The sequence below is a fragment of the Xiphophorus couchianus genome, chromosome 11 (genome assembly GCF_001444195.1).
Source record: "Xiphophorus couchianus chromosome 11, X_couchianus-1.0, whole genome shotgun sequence".
NCBI classification, from domain to species: Eukaryota; Metazoa; Chordata; class Actinopteri; order Cyprinodontiformes; family Poeciliidae; genus Xiphophorus; species Xiphophorus couchianus.
The window spans coordinates 29,863,778-29,880,368 of record NC_040238.1 but is presented as its reverse complement, the minus strand read 5'-3'; the positions used below and the strand labels follow the sequence as shown (position 1 = coordinate 29,880,368).

Genomic DNA, 16,591 nt, shown 5'->3' with positions numbered 1-16,591 from the left:
TCTGAGAGATGATGAGTCTGAGTTCAGAGCTGGGATATGTGGAGTGACTGTGCATGATATGACTGCTTAGATGTCTTTTCATGAATATTTTTCAATTTATCCAACAGTGCGGAAAACACATGGGGACAAGGAAAATAGGTGGAATGGGAAGAAGAAATTGGAACATATTACTGTGAGCTTGTATGAATTAGGCTCCACTTTTTATTCTTTACGCTGTAACAAAGGCAATCCTTAATTACTTTATGAAATAGGTGTTTATGAAATAGGTGTCTATAGTGATGAGCTGCTGGGAAAAAAAGCAACTCTCCTGATTAGGTCACGTTTTAATTATTTTTAAAAAAATCTAATCTAAACTGTGCAACTTAACATAAGGCCTTTTAACTGATTTTCTTTTTAAATCAATGCCATTTGATTGTCTTGCAGTTTGTTGTCTAACAGGTTTGGTTCTCGTGTTGCTCATATTTAGAGGGAGGATGGGCTGCTTGTGGTCTTAAAAAAACTCAACGCCCACATGTCTTAGCAGAGGCTTACACTCTGAAGTTCCTCCAGCCATTTCTCAGTGTTACTATTTATTTAATTATATCTTTTTCACACCAGCACATGATATATTGGATTAAAACAATGCACATATTTGGTAGTATTTATGTCTGAGTTACCATTTATTTTGGGACCTTTCTAGATCGTTTTGCTTCTTATTGTAAGGTCTCAGCTAAGTGAAATGTAGATTAATTGCATCTAATTAATCTCATCTAATGAAAACACAACATTTAAGATCACATCTGACCAATAAGGTAGTTTTAATTTGACAAACAATCATCACACTCAAATTCTGATTTATTCAATATGTAGTATATATATATAGTCAAATAGAAAGTCTGGGGCCACATTTTGTCACAGTCACGAGTCAAAAGCCCAAATTTGTCACAAACAATTCTCAATAGAGCCTCTTCTTCTCCTCTGACTGAACTAAAATTGCCTAATTTTGTTCTTATAAGAGAGACAATGTAGCTGTCAGAGACAGAAGTAAGAGCGAGGATGACAGCGTTGCAGAGGAACAGAAAGGACTCAATCCTAATTCAGGAAGGGGTTGGGTAGTTTCACCACTGGAGGTTATTCTGCTCTAGAATCCAGTAGGAATGCTTCTGGTATTTATCTGTACTTACAATCTACTCCTGGCAGAAAACATAGTGTTGATTACATTAAATGCAGTACAGATCTGGGGCCGGTGCCTTTGGGTCAATACAACTGACAAAAGTGAAGACGAAAGACGGTTTGGTTAGTGCTCAGTCAGCACTCCGATCTTTTTCTCCTCACTCTTAATTACTCTGTGACAAGAGGTCCGAATGCTTCTTTCACCAATGAGTTTCTGATTGCTGTTCTCTCTTACTTCAGCTCTACTTAACCTTCTCGTTCCACTTGCTCTTATTACCTCACGTTAATCTATACTTTCTCTCATCTTTACAAGGTCACCTACTAGTTGCTACACAAGTAAGGCACTGAACTAACATCTGTTCCTGAGGACAAAAACAAAGATAGGCTTATTAAAGTATGTCACCTTAAAGTTGGAGTACGTAACTTTTATAAAAAATGTTTTTTTAAATATTTATTAAAACTGTCACTATATCTGGACAGTATAATATGAGACACATGATATAAGTCTCCAGCCATCAAACAGATAAAAAACCCCAGAAACTGGCATATTTTTCCTCAATATTTGTCACATGAGAAAAAAATGTGATCTTAAAAATGTATTTACTATCAATATTTATTTATTTTCTCTCTGACGCACATAATTTAATAATAGACATTTGTTCACACTGAGTCCCAGCCTGGAACTACATTAAAGTTATAAAATCAATGCCCTATATTTTCTTGAAAACTAGGTAGTGCAATAACACACTTCATTTCAGTCATGATTCATACTACAATATTCAAAACTTATGCAAGTTGTGTCTAAATAACTGTTTCAACACTTTAAAGATTAGCTCTTGTTTTTTGAAGTTAGCTTCTGTGAAGTTAAATCTTAAACATGTTGAGTTTAAACCACCCCCCAAAAATTTAATCTATGTTGTGATGTGGGAAAAACCAGCAACGTGGAATGGTAAAACCTTTATTTAGTGCAAATCTTCAGGTATACTTGAACAATGGTGTTCAAACATAAAGTAGATATTAGATGTAGTTAAACACTCCTTTTATGATTACTCTCCTAAATGTGGGAACACAAAGTACTTTTTCAACATCAGCTTTATGTTTGATAGTATAAAAGGAAATTAAAGAACAGAAAAATGGTGTCAAGAAATGTGTACAAATTACTAAATGCCAGTAATGTTTCATCTGTTGCGGTGGCACACAAAGTGCTGCTTACGCCTCGGGTTAAAGACTGTGTGAGACTCCAAAAATTAAGATCAAAATGTTTTAACAAAGAGAGGGATTTTAACATTTGGATCCATGAAGGACATATAATAATTGAACCATCCATGTGGTGCACCATAATAAGTATGAAATTATCACTTTTTGTGGAATAAAATATACTATGGTTTGGCAACAGTCCATAAGTTTATGTTCTTTGAAGCAATATCAAATTATCAAAACAAAACAACTAATGCATCACATTAAAATAAACCTTAATTTTTGTACATTGATACTTGTCAGTTCCTTCCATCTCTAGAAATGCTCCATTGATTACTGCTGCAAAGGAAATCTTACACGCTCTTTGGTAAGATTTTCACCCTCATAATTACAGAGACAACACCACGTTTTGGCGATATTAGGCACTTAGAGATTAGAACATTGTGGAGGAGGCTAATTACAGGAAGAGACTGGGAGTTATGTGAGTTATAGCTGTTTGCTCTACAGTGTGATATTTACGTATTTATCAGTAGAAAAATATGTGGAGCAGTTGGACACTAAATGGCACTCAGCTTTGTAAGAAGTGTTCATCCTGGTACATTATTTTAAGGGCCAGCAGTATTTAACATTAATTTTATTTTAGGTGACAATTTTACACTGAAATCCCAGTTTGCACCATACACAGTCATATGTAATAAATCAAAAACGCACTCCGATGAGGCTCATCTGTCAGATCAAAAATAACAACAGGTATTAAACATACTTTTCATTAAGCCCACACTTCTGAATTAAAATGTCTTTCTATTGATTAGACGCAATATCCTCGTCTTAAATGTCTTGTTTTCATTAGCTGTAATTGGAAAATCAAGACAATTGACAAAGGCTTTATAGCATTATGTTCAGCAGAGTCAGTAAAAACAAGACTCACAGTCACTTTGTTCTTTCTAATTCTTACATCAAGTGGAGCTTTTAATGCAGCTGATTTCTCTATTTACCTTGGAGCAGCTACTAAGTATAAAAAGTCAAAAATAGTTCAATCTTTTCTGACTTCTACTTGCGACATAAACAGTGTAATCTGTTTATGCAGGCTTCAGCAAAAAGACTGATTACAGATTTAGATATATATTTATGAGTATTTTGTTGATAGTTACTATATATAGAGTAAGTGAAGGAGCAAAACAGCTGTGTCTAATTTGGTGACAGCAGTTCAAAAATGTTTGACCTTTGAAAGAAATGAATACAGTTTCAGAGGCTGATAAAAAAAATCAGATTGATCCCAGTATTATCCCACCAACACCTTTAAGGGCAAAATACATTTTTAATATCATGGCCAAATGATAGATTTTGTAGCATAATCTAAAATTAAAATGTCCACTGCAAGTTTAAACAGTTTATTAAGAAAGTTAGAAATAGAGGTTTATGTTCTTTTCTTTTAAATAAGTGTTAGTGTTACTGGTCAGGTCCTTCATTGGTTTTGAAAAGTTTGGTTTTCAGGTTGTTCAGCACAATTTGCTTCCTTACAAACCCCTTAAACCTCTGCTGCTTGTTTCAGTGTGTGGGCAGGAGCATGTTTGTTACTATGCACACAATCCAAGGTGAAGGCCAACGGGCTCTCCCACAGGGACTCAACAGACACATATTGCTTTGGAGCGGCAAAGTAAACACAGCACTTTGTCTCCCTCTCTCCATCTCGCTCCCTCCCTCTGTATCTCATTTCCCCAAACCCTGTAAAACAAGATGGACAGGTATAAAGTACAACAGGGAGAGCGAGATAAACGATGAGACAAGAGAAAGATTGGGAAGATAAAATAACTCCTTTGTTCAGAGATTGTCCCAGAAGAATAAATGTAGGGTGTGGAGGTTGAAAATTTACTATCTATACTTAAATAATCACTCACTCTTTAAATTTGGAAGCGTTGTACTTTAACTTTCAGTTAACCATATCGCAAATGCTGAATGAACACTAACTCGGCATTGTGTTTTCTTTTATTGTTCGCAGTAACATTAAAGAAATAAGAGATATCACACTCTAATGAAAAAAAAATCACAAGGACGTGGTGCATGTAAGAGAATGCTTTTGAAGTGTGAGCAACAATAGAACCTGAAGAGTAATTGAAGAACACACTCAGGCTGGAGTCCACGATGAGGACACAGTGATTTGTGGGCGAACGCGGCTACAAATTTGCTGTGGTTAACAACATGGAGGTCGATAAGCCTCATCATGTTACCCTTCAGAAGCAAAAAGGGGAGACGGGAGATGGCCTGCTTGAGGTGGAGTGTTGCAGTCCATAGGGGTGTGTGTGTGTTGCTTGGCCGCTGCAAATGAAGGGAGTGGAAAAGACGCAGAGCAAGAACGGAACAGGCGAGCAGACCTTTATGATGAAAAGGTCGTTCAAGTAGCTTCAAATTTTCAAACTAATCAGTGAGGGACGAGCTGGACAGTAGCCGGCTGGTCAGAAGGTTGTGAAAGGTCGCTAAAAGGTTAGAAAGGTCATAACAACTCAGCACAGATCACCCGTCTATCATATCTGACTGTGACCTATCTGTGCTAGTGAGGAGGGGAGTGAGATTAAAGTCTCTGTGTTGCATAAATATTGTTAATATAAAAGGAAAAACTGTATTTACCAAACACATGTCAAAGCAGAAATTAGTTTCTTAAGAGAAAAGAACAAATTGGGCAATTTATAAAACAGAAGTAACAGAATTCTAACAGAAAAACTGTTTTCTGTTGGGGGAAACAAGCAGAACGTCATAGAGGATGCAGCCATATGCAATAATTACATGACCAAAACAAACGGCACAAATACTCTGATAAGACATCGAAATGGAAAACATCAGGAATGATGAAGATGTCTTTCTTTGTAACATTTTATATATTTCTTCCGGGTTTTATGCAACATTACCTTCCTATTTTCATCTTTTCTTGTCATTGATTCTCTTGGTTCTGTTCAGATTGTTGGGTGACTGGAGCCTGTCCAATCCATTACCATAGAAGGGGGCACAGAGAGTGGACATGTTTGAAAAGAAGGACCTAAAATAATGTTTGGACAAAACCATGCAAACTCCTCTCAGAATTTAAAATTTGAAGATTGTACAGGGGAGAGATCTGTTGTTTGGATGATTGTTTCCAAGTTTAAAGTATCCATGAATGCTTAAAATGCCTGTTTTTTTGAATATATATTATTTTTCTTCCAGATTCTGCATTGGATCAACAATGCTCTTACAACATTGGATCGCAGCACAATCCCAACCATGCTTAACACCATCCATATTTTTGAGCTGAATGTGAGTTTTCACAATTCCCCCATTCAGTAATAGATGTAGTTAACATAAACACATGATTCTGGGTGTTTAACAGAACTGAATACACAAATCCCTTTTGTGTATGTGTGCATGAATGAAGGACTGGATGCAGCATGAAGCACTCTGGGGTTGATAAAGTGTTATCCAAGTACAGGCCATTTATCATTGACCATTTTTTATTATTGACTTGCAAGATCTTTTCATACATAACACCTTATAAAATCTGAAAAAGATAAGACAAGTATAAAAAACCTACCATAGATGACATCTCACTAGGGGGAAAAATCAATGTATTCATAACTTGAGAAATGTTGGCATCTTTACGCTGTCTCTCCGTCTCTCTCTCCGATCTCTCCCATCTTCACTCATTGTATCACGGTTCTCTGTCCAAGGTCGGATCCATTCCTGCTGGGCTGTCCCCCCAGCTGCAATTCATCAGCTCATCAGGTTTCCTCAGGATGTGAAGACCAGTCAAACTAACACTCCCTGCCAGATTGCGCTTGGTTGTGACAGTTCTGGACTTTTGTAGCTATAATGGACCCCAGTTTTTGTGGAAATTAGGGGCCACAGTTGCATGCAAATATTTAATTTTTGTGATCCCATCAAAAAACAGGCATCAGTTCCCTTTTAACATCAAGTATAGCTTTAATATGCATTAACAGTGCAGTGGAAACCAATTTAGCATTGCAGCAGAACCCAAGATCTACAGATCTACCCAAGCTCCTTATCTCCGGTCTTGGTGGCTACAACCAATCAGCGCTAAGTATAACGATTAGCTGCTTTGTAGATACCAACCGATAGCACATCAAGTAGCATTGATGCGCTATTGGTCTAGTAGCTATAATACTAGAGCATCAATACTGGCGCATCGATAATATCGATGCTCTAGTATCGTAGCTAGTTTCCCTAGCTACATTTTCAGTATGTTCTACAAAAAAATTTATGAATAGGCGGATTTTCAATGAATAATTTGGAGTTACATTCAACAGAAAAATCCATGATTGGTTCTGGATAAGATGGGACAGAGCAGACTGGACTTCTTGAGGAAGATAAGATCCTTCAAGATTTGCAGCAAGGTGCTGCAGTTCTTCTATAAGTCTGTTGTTGAGAGTGTCATCTCCTGCTGTCTTCTGTTGGGGCAGCAGCATCAGAACCAGGGACCTAAAAAGGCTCCACAGCCTGGTTCTGTTCTGGGGACGACTGGAACCGCTGGAGATGATTATGCAAAGAAGGATTCTTCATAGGATCAAAACAATTGTGGACAATCCTGACCATCCTCTTCACAAGACTGTCTTGGGAAAGCAGAGTGTCTTCAGTCAGAGGCTTCTTCAGATTAATTTTTGTACAGACTGCTGCAGGAGATGTTTCCTGTCACTATCCTCAATAACTTTGATGAATCTAAATGAATGAGTTACAACAACATTTAATTTCCCTTTGGGATTAAAAAAGTATGGTACTCTACCATGGGCGTAGGTTTGGGTATGGACGGTCGTGACATGTCACGACCAATATTCAAGGGATATAAAATAGTCCCGACCAATTTTTGCCATATTAATTAAAAAAAAATAAAAACATGTATTTTTTAACAAAAACAAAATAAATAAACGAAAATCTACATTGATTAGTTTAATATTTCAATATACTACGCAGTGGTAGCATTCATTTTAAAATTCGCTGTTATGAACTATGACGACCCGCCATTGGCTCACAGGACGTGGATCTACGTTCTTTGATTAGCTGCAACAGGCGGCGGCCAGCTGGCCACACGCGGAACGGAAGCTTGGTCCATGGTGCTGACAGTGAACGCGTCTCCTTCTGAGTTTGACATTTATTATGAGTCTCCGAGACCATGTCGCCACCAAAAAAGAAAAGGACGACAGACATTAGAAGTTATTTCGCTACCTCAGCTGTAAGTACAGTGAGGGGACCCATAAGTTAGATATCTATCACGCAACGCATTTGTTGTAAAGTCCGGTGTTTAGTAAGGTCAGCACTGAATGTGAGGTAGAATAGGTCTGTTAATTATGTAATATTTTTTCACATAGGATGCTCAGACAGCAGACCAAGGGGCAGAGCAGAACGATGGAGAGGTGGGGGGTCAGTAAGTTGTAAGGTCCCACCAAAGCTTAGACCAAACCTACGCCCTTGTACTCTACAGTACAATACTCTTTAAGTTGTTGGAAACACTGAAGAAATTTATTGTAATTACAAAGTAAAGTGGCCTTATTTTATATGACGCATATTTGTTTCCCTATATCATGGTGAAAATAAAATCCTCATGTCCTAACACAGATTGATGTATTTACCCAAGGGTGTTTAAAACATTCTTGAAGCATTAATCAGCTGCTTTGGGTTGCCATTACCAATAGTTTTCCATCTAAAAGTAGAAGAAAACAACAAATTATAAATGCTATAAAACAAAGAAGGCCTCGGGCTTAATGAGATTTGTGAACTGACGGGTGCACTGGAGAATTAAAACACAAGAGGAAATTTATATCTCTTGTTTAATTATAAATATTTGTGATATTTCAAGTTCACAGTATGAGGCCCTCTTAAGTTGAACTTGAGATTAATTTCCCCAAAGTTTACGGCTGCTCACCAACATTAATCAATTTATTCTGCAACTCAAAGGAAAACAAAACATCGCTGTGCTCCAAAGCAGCTAATTTGCAAGTATTATTTGTTCCTGCAACAGTTATTTCCTTGTTGATTGAAGTGGTTTATTTGTCCACTCAAAGCTGCTTTAGCTATGGGGCATTTATTCAAAACTATATGAAATTTAAATGAATTCTGATGAAATGGGCTGATACAACGTCACTGAAGTGTTCGGGTTTTTTCCACAGATCAGAGAGGAATTAACATTTGTCTTTTGCATTCGGGGACAGATGGTGTTTTGTTGTGAGACTGAGTTAGGATTTTCTTTTACTTTCTACAATCTGTGGGTTTGTGATTCACTGTCTATTGGGTTTGGATTCTAAAGATCCACCTGTTTTGGCAAGAAATCACATTTCTGTTAGGAAAACCATTAGGATATCTATTTGAGTAAAAGAGGCAGAATTCAAAGAGCATCAGAGTTGGAAAACAAGAAGCTCAAAGAGCAGATGTAAAGAATAACAGTTGTACATTTTATTTATTGCTAACCAGTATGTATCATTGTGTGTGAATAGTTATTTCCCCTGTTCTGTTTTGGCCTTTTCATCAATTTGATCAAAGTACTTTTAATTATAGACAAAGATAGTATCAAATATCAAAACCAACATTGGCTCTATGTGCAAAAGTAGATTGCAAAAGTTGCTCCATTTGTTAAAAAAAGTAATTAATGGTGATTACCAACACTTTTTACAATCGTGAATTCAAATTGTCTTGCCTCACCTAAAACTGGTTATCGTCATATGTAGGACGAAAAGTAATCCAAACAGAACCTGTCTAACAAGATGAAGTAAACTTAAAGACCTCAAAAAGTAAGACTGTCTGGGGCTGCTTTGCTGCTTCAGGACTTGAGCAATTTGCCGTACTTAATGGGATGTTGAGGAAAATCTCCTTTCTACCACAAAATTCTGAAAATAATTCTGCAAAGTAAAAGTTGCCACAAAATTTCTCAAGTGATGTAAAAGACTTACTGTCAGTTAACGCAAACCCATGACGGCAGAAAGGTCACGCAACCAAATTAAAGTCTTCCTTTTCTATTAACTCAGTTGATCTTTGACTGATATTAAAATGCGTTTGATCTGAAGAAGCAAGTGTGACAAAAAGAAAAAAAATAGAACAAACCTTTAATAGGATGGATACTTTTTCATAGCAATCTCATCACTGCCATGATCCGCTTGTCGTAAGAGACTTTGCCGTCATTCTCACTCAATTTGCTTTTGTTGCATACCTTAGCAGATATTTGCATTTTTCTCCAGAGTTGATGGACGCCCATCAACTCTGCACCTGTAAGACAGTAAATCCCACGAGAGCAGTATTAATCCTCACTAAATCTTTGAGCTGCATGCAACCTACACCTGACTGGAGGTCTTATCAGTCAGGGTAATGGAAAACCAGTGTGTGTATTCAAGAAGGACTTGGCCCAGTGCACATTTACAAAGCAGCAATTAATGCTCTTGTGTTAACAATGACATTTCATACGCTAATCATTTATTAACTAATGAACAGATTTATGCTAAATGAATGTGATGAGATGCTGATGCTGTGTGCCAATACCTGTTTGAGAATAATCTTTCGTTCTTCAGCTCATCCTGTTTTCTTCTTGTATTTTGCTTCAGACACCAACAGCATTCATCTTCATTTTAAATGTACATCCATCCAGGTATCCAGGTGGATCTAATGTCATGTTTTCTCACACTGAATTGTGATTGAAAGAGAAGGTGAAAGATCAGCTCTATACCCTCATGCCTCCTGCAGTAGAGGCCTGAACGGTGCAAAATAACAGCATTTTTTCAAAGTTGTCTTTGTATTTGAACACAATTGGCAGGTGTAAAATTTTGCTGTCTTACATTAATGATGTCATGAGTACATAACTAATACTAAAGAAAGCAGCAGCAGTTTTATTTGTGTATTTTGGAGCAATCTAACCTTCACCATCAAGCTGGATTTTGACGAGATTAATTTATCCTGTCAAAAATTTAACAGAGTTAATTAGGTTATCTTTATTTAGCTCTTTTTTGGAACTTTTGCTTAACAACTGACTTGATGTCTTCTTTGTTTCATCACTAATAATAGGTCTAATGGATAGGCTGGTTTATTGCTGGCATGAAGCTAAAATCTTAAAAACATCTGTTGAAGATGCTCTGTTACATGTAAACTATAGTTAATTTTTTTGAGAAGCAAATTAAAGTTTCTAAATGTCTGGTGAAGCCTGATTAGCCATGACTTTGATCTTCCATTCCATAATTTCACTTCATGATCCTCATTTAAACTCTTAATTGCTGATCATTTACTTTTCTAAGATTACATAATTAATTTTAGATCTATGTCTGACATACGCTTTAAAAAAACAAGCTGTTTTTTATTTCCTGTGTGTTACAGGACACAACACATTACACCAATGTTCAACTAGCACCGGATTTTACTTGAAATTTTGCTGAAGGAACTGTTGTCAAGTTTCAGTCTTCTGTAGTCCATAGTATAAAGTCCTAGATAAAAGCCTTGCTTGATGCTGTCGACTTTCCCCATGGTTTAATTAAACGTCCCCAGTTTGATCATCCAATTCTCCACAAAAGCAGGTGGCTCTTAAAGTCATAATGGACCAGCTAACACACCTTTAATGCTATCAGCTCACAGCAACAGTTCTTCCCTGCCTTCTAAGGGAATAATGGAAAATATAAATATTTCCTTACAAAAGTCTTAAACCCAACTTGATCCCTATCACATTTTGTCATGTTGTATTTAATGATAGACACAAGACATAACTGTGACGTGGAATTTCACTTTTTGTTTTACTAAAATTTTTGTGCAAATATGAGATAGCCTGGAAAGTTGGGAGTGCAGTTGTATTCAGTTCTCTCCTGTTTACCCGCAGATAAAATCCATTACCTTTAGAGGTCAAGTGGATAATGAACAGAGTCCGCTGTGTAATTTATTCTCTGTTCAGCTAATCTGTGAAGGCCTCAGAGTTTTTTTTTTTTTTTAAGAGAACATAAGCGAACAAACTGCATCACAGCAGAAAGCTCAGGGGGAACGTAATGGGAGGGTTAAAGATGTGATAGGTTATAAAACAATATCCCAAGAAGCACTGCTCTGTTTATCATCTAAAAATGGAAAGAGAATGGCACAAACACACATCTATCAGGACATGGCCATCAATCTAAACCTGTGGTGTAAAAGTCCTTCAGGGCTGATGTCTTGCAACTTTTAGATTTGTTCCTGATCCAACACACCTGATTCAAATGGCTGAATTACCTCTTTTCTACGGAGTATGCTAATTATCTGATTCAGGTGTGTTGATTCATATGGGGAGCTAGATGTGGAGGAGGGGTAACATCTAAAAATTATGTAAATTATTAAAAACAATGCCAGTTTTCCTTAATAGTTTGTGCCTAAATGTAATCTGAATTATTTATACATTTTCACCAACTGACTCTCATTTAACAGTGAATTTCCCCTGACAAACTTTATCATTTTTCTGCTGACTATCTTCCAGAAGTGAAAATTAGTACCCGATTGAGTCTATTATTTTTCTCTAGCAACCAAACATTTGGCCAATTACCATCACTGAAATTAAAATCTTTGGGGAGCTAGAAATTTTGCCAAAGTAGGGGAAAGCTTAGACCAGATTCTCAATCTTGAATCACAATGCAGAGGATTTTTCCAGATGGCAGGTAAGCTGCAGCTTCTGTTCCTGTGTGTTTTATTAGTTTTAGCTACAGTAATGCTGCTGATCTTTGCTGATAGTCAATTATGATTGCTGCTGTGGTTTATATGATACTTCTGATACTCTGGTTAGCACAATGCTAATGCTGCTGTAAATAAATATTAAGATTTCTTTCTTTTTACAAAAAAAATACTGCTCCTGTTAGAAGGTTAATGTTTGCTTGACACAATGCTTCCTGGGTCATATGGCCGTTCTTAAGTGGTCTTTTGGAGAAGCTCATATCCTGTTTGGTGACTCCGAGGTATGAACATTCATATGTGTCAGATTTTGTTGGATAAATTCAGTGGGGTTGGTGTTGTAATGGAAGGTGATCCTATTAGATGAAACCAAACTAAACTTTTTTTTTTTTTTAAAGAATGAAAAACACTGTGTGACATTTGCAATTACCCTGAATGGCCACCCTTACAGTGAAAAATGGTGGTGAGAGAATCATGCTGTGGGAACTTCATCAGCAGGGACAGATGAGGAATAAAAGAGCGTCCAATATCAGCCCTGTCTAAACTAGTTAGCATTTTATTTCTCCTAAAATATAAAGTTTCGTCCTCTTGTGTTTTAATGTTATTCTGAACCTCTTTTAAAACTACTTTCTGTTATAGCTTAAAATATGAAATCGGAGAAAACATGAATCAGAAATGGTAATTAACTTATTGTCCATCCTGATTTCTGCAGCTCCTCCAGAGTTGTCCCTGACCTTTCACTGCCTCTCTGATTTAAGCTATTTTTGCATATTCTATTAGTAATAGATGTCATTTCTATTATTGTTCAAGGACTATTAACATAAGTGGGAAGGAAAAAAGCGCAGAAGAAAAAAGAAAACAACCTCGGATTTTAATTTCAGAGCAGTTCAATAATTGCTCCATGACCATACACGCTTCTTTCCTGTCACCCATAAAGCAGAGCCTGTTTGTATTTAGAGACAGCGGGAAGAGGAGAGTGACGCTCAGGCATTCATCAGCCACATCTCGCAGTGGGAGGGGAGAGGAACTGAAGCCTCGGAGCTCTCCGGTAACAGAGACAGTAGACGGCATTGACTCACGCAGCACGTTGTTGGACTCTTCCAGACCTGCAGCTGAAAACCCGACGGGAGAACGAGTATAGGATAAAGACACAATAAGAACTTTTATCCTGTTTTTCTTTCCTTTCGAAGGTGATATTATCTTTAAAATCCTTTCTGGACACCATCATTTTAACTCTGAGCTCTAAACAAAGTAAGAATGTGCTTTAGTTATTCATAAACACCAGATGGCGGTGATTTTAAATGTTATTTGAGAGAGTGTTGGGACGGGAGCAGGTGTTTTTCCCACTCCGTCGCTCAATTACTCCAAAAAAAAAAAAAACAAAAAACTGCAGAAGATTTTTTTTGTTTGTCCTCAATTTTGACAAATTTAATTCGCTCTAGCCGAGCCATTTCATCTCCTATTCTTCTTATTTTTCTTCCACCACCAATCGCCTCCACTTGCTTAAAACCAGCCACCGAGGGGACAAGAGTACAGTCTTCCTGCGGGCGGTCAAAGGAAATCAAAACAATCTGCTGAAGGATGCTACTTCAATAGACAGTCCGAACAGCCGCTGTCAATATGTTCAGGCGAGGTAAGACGGAGACCATTTGTTTTTCTTGCTTATAAAGGTTTGGCTGTTTGAGAGTGAGCGTGTGGTTTGAGTTTGTTTCTTTTTCGAAATTTCTGTTTATTTATATATTATTATTATTATTATTTATTTAGGTCTCAGCTGAGAGGCAGATGCGTCTTGATTGTGTCTCTAAAACTTAGCCTCCCGCTGTCCTTTATCCGCCCAGGCAGCGTCGGACTGGAAAGGAGATTAAAAATTTATTCACTTCATGTAAAAATTATTCTTAAAATAGCGAATCGCTGCCGCACTGCAGTTTGTTCAGACTTCCCCGCACGAGGGGCAACTGGATCGCTCCTGCTCGCGCCTGCGTGCGTGTTGGAGAGCGTGAGAAAAAGAGCCTAAAGCAGGAGGAAAGTTGAACATCTAGCGTTTGTTGGGGAAGCTTGTGTACTACTTTTGGTGTGGGCTCGTGTGCGCGCGCGCGTGGGAATAAATTTGCGTGACAGAAGGAGGCGCTGAGCCCAGCAGCGCGCGGGGATATATTTTGGACTCCTGTCTGCAGTGCGTGTCTGGAGACGGTGGCTTTCCCCCAGGTCCGAGGGCCATGAGAGATTATAAAGCGGAGCGTGGAGATCCGCCCGGAGAAAAGCATAAAACAAGCAGTTTACTTTGCCACGTGGTTGGTGTTTGGCTGAACAGATATCAAGTTTCCCCACAATGACCTTGCCTCTCCAGGATTTCACAGTAAAAGCCCGAGTCTGTGACAGTGAGGAGGAAAACAGCTCTGTTCTGGAGCCTTGTTCATTTGGCTTAATTCACTTGCAAAAATCATCAGAATCTTTCTAAGCCCAAGCTTGTCTGAGGCTCTAAGGACAGCTTTGTTTGATTTTCTCATTTCTTTAGCTGTAAAAACAAAAATGAAACAAAATAAAGGAAACAAAACAATAACAACAAAACAAACTATAGTGCATTTTGACATATAGGTCTGCACAATATATTGAAAATTTAACATAATGCAAATATCATTGCACACAAAAGCAATACAATAAATAACTGGTAATTAATCCATTCTTCCTATACCAGTAATGTTTTTGGTGATGATGGTTTAGCACTGCACTTTTCTTTGGAGAGCAGTAAAATGTTCAGGTAAAATAAGTTAAGAATCACATTATATATATATATATATATATATATATATATATATATATATATATATATATATATTTACAAACAAAGTAACATGGAATAAGTTAGGGGGGAACTGTTGGTCATTCCTCAGGACAAATGTAGCTATTGTATGCCCTATAAGTCACTAAATGACATCATGACCCAATTTGGACGATTGGTCTTTCTTTAGGTGGACACCAACCAGTGGCTCTGCACATAAACAAATGGGACAAGTGGAATAAAATGGGAGCTAACATATCTCTCCAAGAATAGCCCCATTATTTCTACTTAGGAATACTAAAGGATATTACAACTCACCTTGAACAGAAACATTAATAATGAATGAATAAATAAATTAATAAGTAAGTAAGAGCAGAGCAAAAGCAAATTTTGAATCTTTGGTTTTCAAACCAGTTTCAAAATGTACTGATGCAGCCTTGATTCAAAATGACCAAAATTGCAAAAGAATGAAATGGCAAAGTGGAAAAATGTTGATTAGCTGGTCAGAATTATTATTGATTCGTTTATTTTTTTGCAAAGTTAAGCAAATGAATGTTGCAAACAACAATACTCAAAAACTTCATTTAGCCTTGAACAAAAATGTGACAAATGTTCTTCTGGCAGTGTTTCTAAATACAAAACACAGAGACAAAACACTGTTTTTTAACAAGCAGAAACTAAATTTGTATGCTAAGTGTCAGTACACAGGTTGCATTCACATATCTATTAGGGAAGTGTAAACACAGACCTGACTTCAGTTTTTTATAGTAAAGCTACTATTTAATCCTCTTTTATACATATATAAATATCTAGATAATTGTTATTTTGATATGAAATTCCTTGATGATTATTAAAATCCCATAGTAAGAGCTCTGTTACATAGAAGTCTAATAACATATTCTGTTTCCTCTGCATTCTAACATCCTAAAAATGCAGAGTTAAAAAATCCCAACAACACTTCCCAAACAGGAGCTGATGGCGAGATATGTAAATGAGCCAGCTTGATGCAACAGGCACATCGCCACACATCACCTCTTTCAACATGCAATTAAAAACTGTTCAGACTTACTAGTATCCTGTTCAAAACAATGCATCTGTCATTTCTGAAGGCCTGAGGCTCAAACTTGGCACCAACACCAGTCCTGTTGTGGTGATTCGAACCCTGTAGGTCAGTTGAAGCACAGTAGTGAAAGTGCTGCACATAAAAGTAAAACTGGATGTGGGCATACTCGGAAAAATAACAGTGAAAACCCTGACTAACACACAGACATTTTGGAAGGACCTATTTGTGGTGTGGAGTGGTGACTCATCTGACAGTCTTGCCCCCCACCCCTGTCACCCCTCTGAAAGAGAAATAAAATAAATTACATTTGGGGTCTGGTGAAAGGCAACCTGTCGGAGAACTGGTTTGTGATGATTACGTAGGATCTCTGTTCAGTCCTGAGGAGAAAAACATTTTTCATAAGAAATACTGGAAGTCTGTCATTTGTCCTGTCAGAGCAGGGAAACGATACACGCACATCTGTGTACGTCACGATCTCCGGCCTTCTTGTTTGGCGCGAGCCACAAGCGAAGCGACCTCCTCATTAAGAGAGGGACCCGATCGTCTTGACGGGGAGCCGATTTGTGCCGTCATCATGTGTTTGTGCATAATGGAAAGACAGGCAAGAGTCCCACAACCTTTCTTTTTAATCTTCCTGTAATTTCAGATAGATGGCAGCCACCCACCTACACCCACAGTTAAATCAGCCACTTGTGAAGAGCTGATGCATTGCTTTGTATCTCCTCCCACAAATATGTTGCTGTCAGTCACAATAATAAAATTGAGAG

The 16,591-nt window shown here is 37.5% G+C and overlaps 1 protein-coding gene across 2 annotated transcripts in view; it reads left to right on the top strand.

Annotated features, from left to right (window-relative positions):
- Positions 1-12,933: 12,933 nt before the first annotated feature.
- Positions 12,934-16,591, top strand: part of rtn4rl1a (reticulon 4 receptor-like 1a) — a 101,840-nt gene continuing 98,182 nt past the window's right edge. The window contains exons 1-2 of one of the 2 annotated variants that reach the window (XM_028032380.1): positions 12,934-13,233; positions 13,496-13,615. In XM_028032380.1, coding sequence (XP_027888181.1) covers positions 13,603-13,615 — 13 coding nt within the window. In that variant the 5' untranslated portion in view covers positions 12,934-13,233; positions 13,496-13,602. Of the gene's footprint in view, positions 13,616-16,591 lie in introns of both variants that reach the window. The other variant, XM_028032379.1, reaches the window with a different exon arrangement.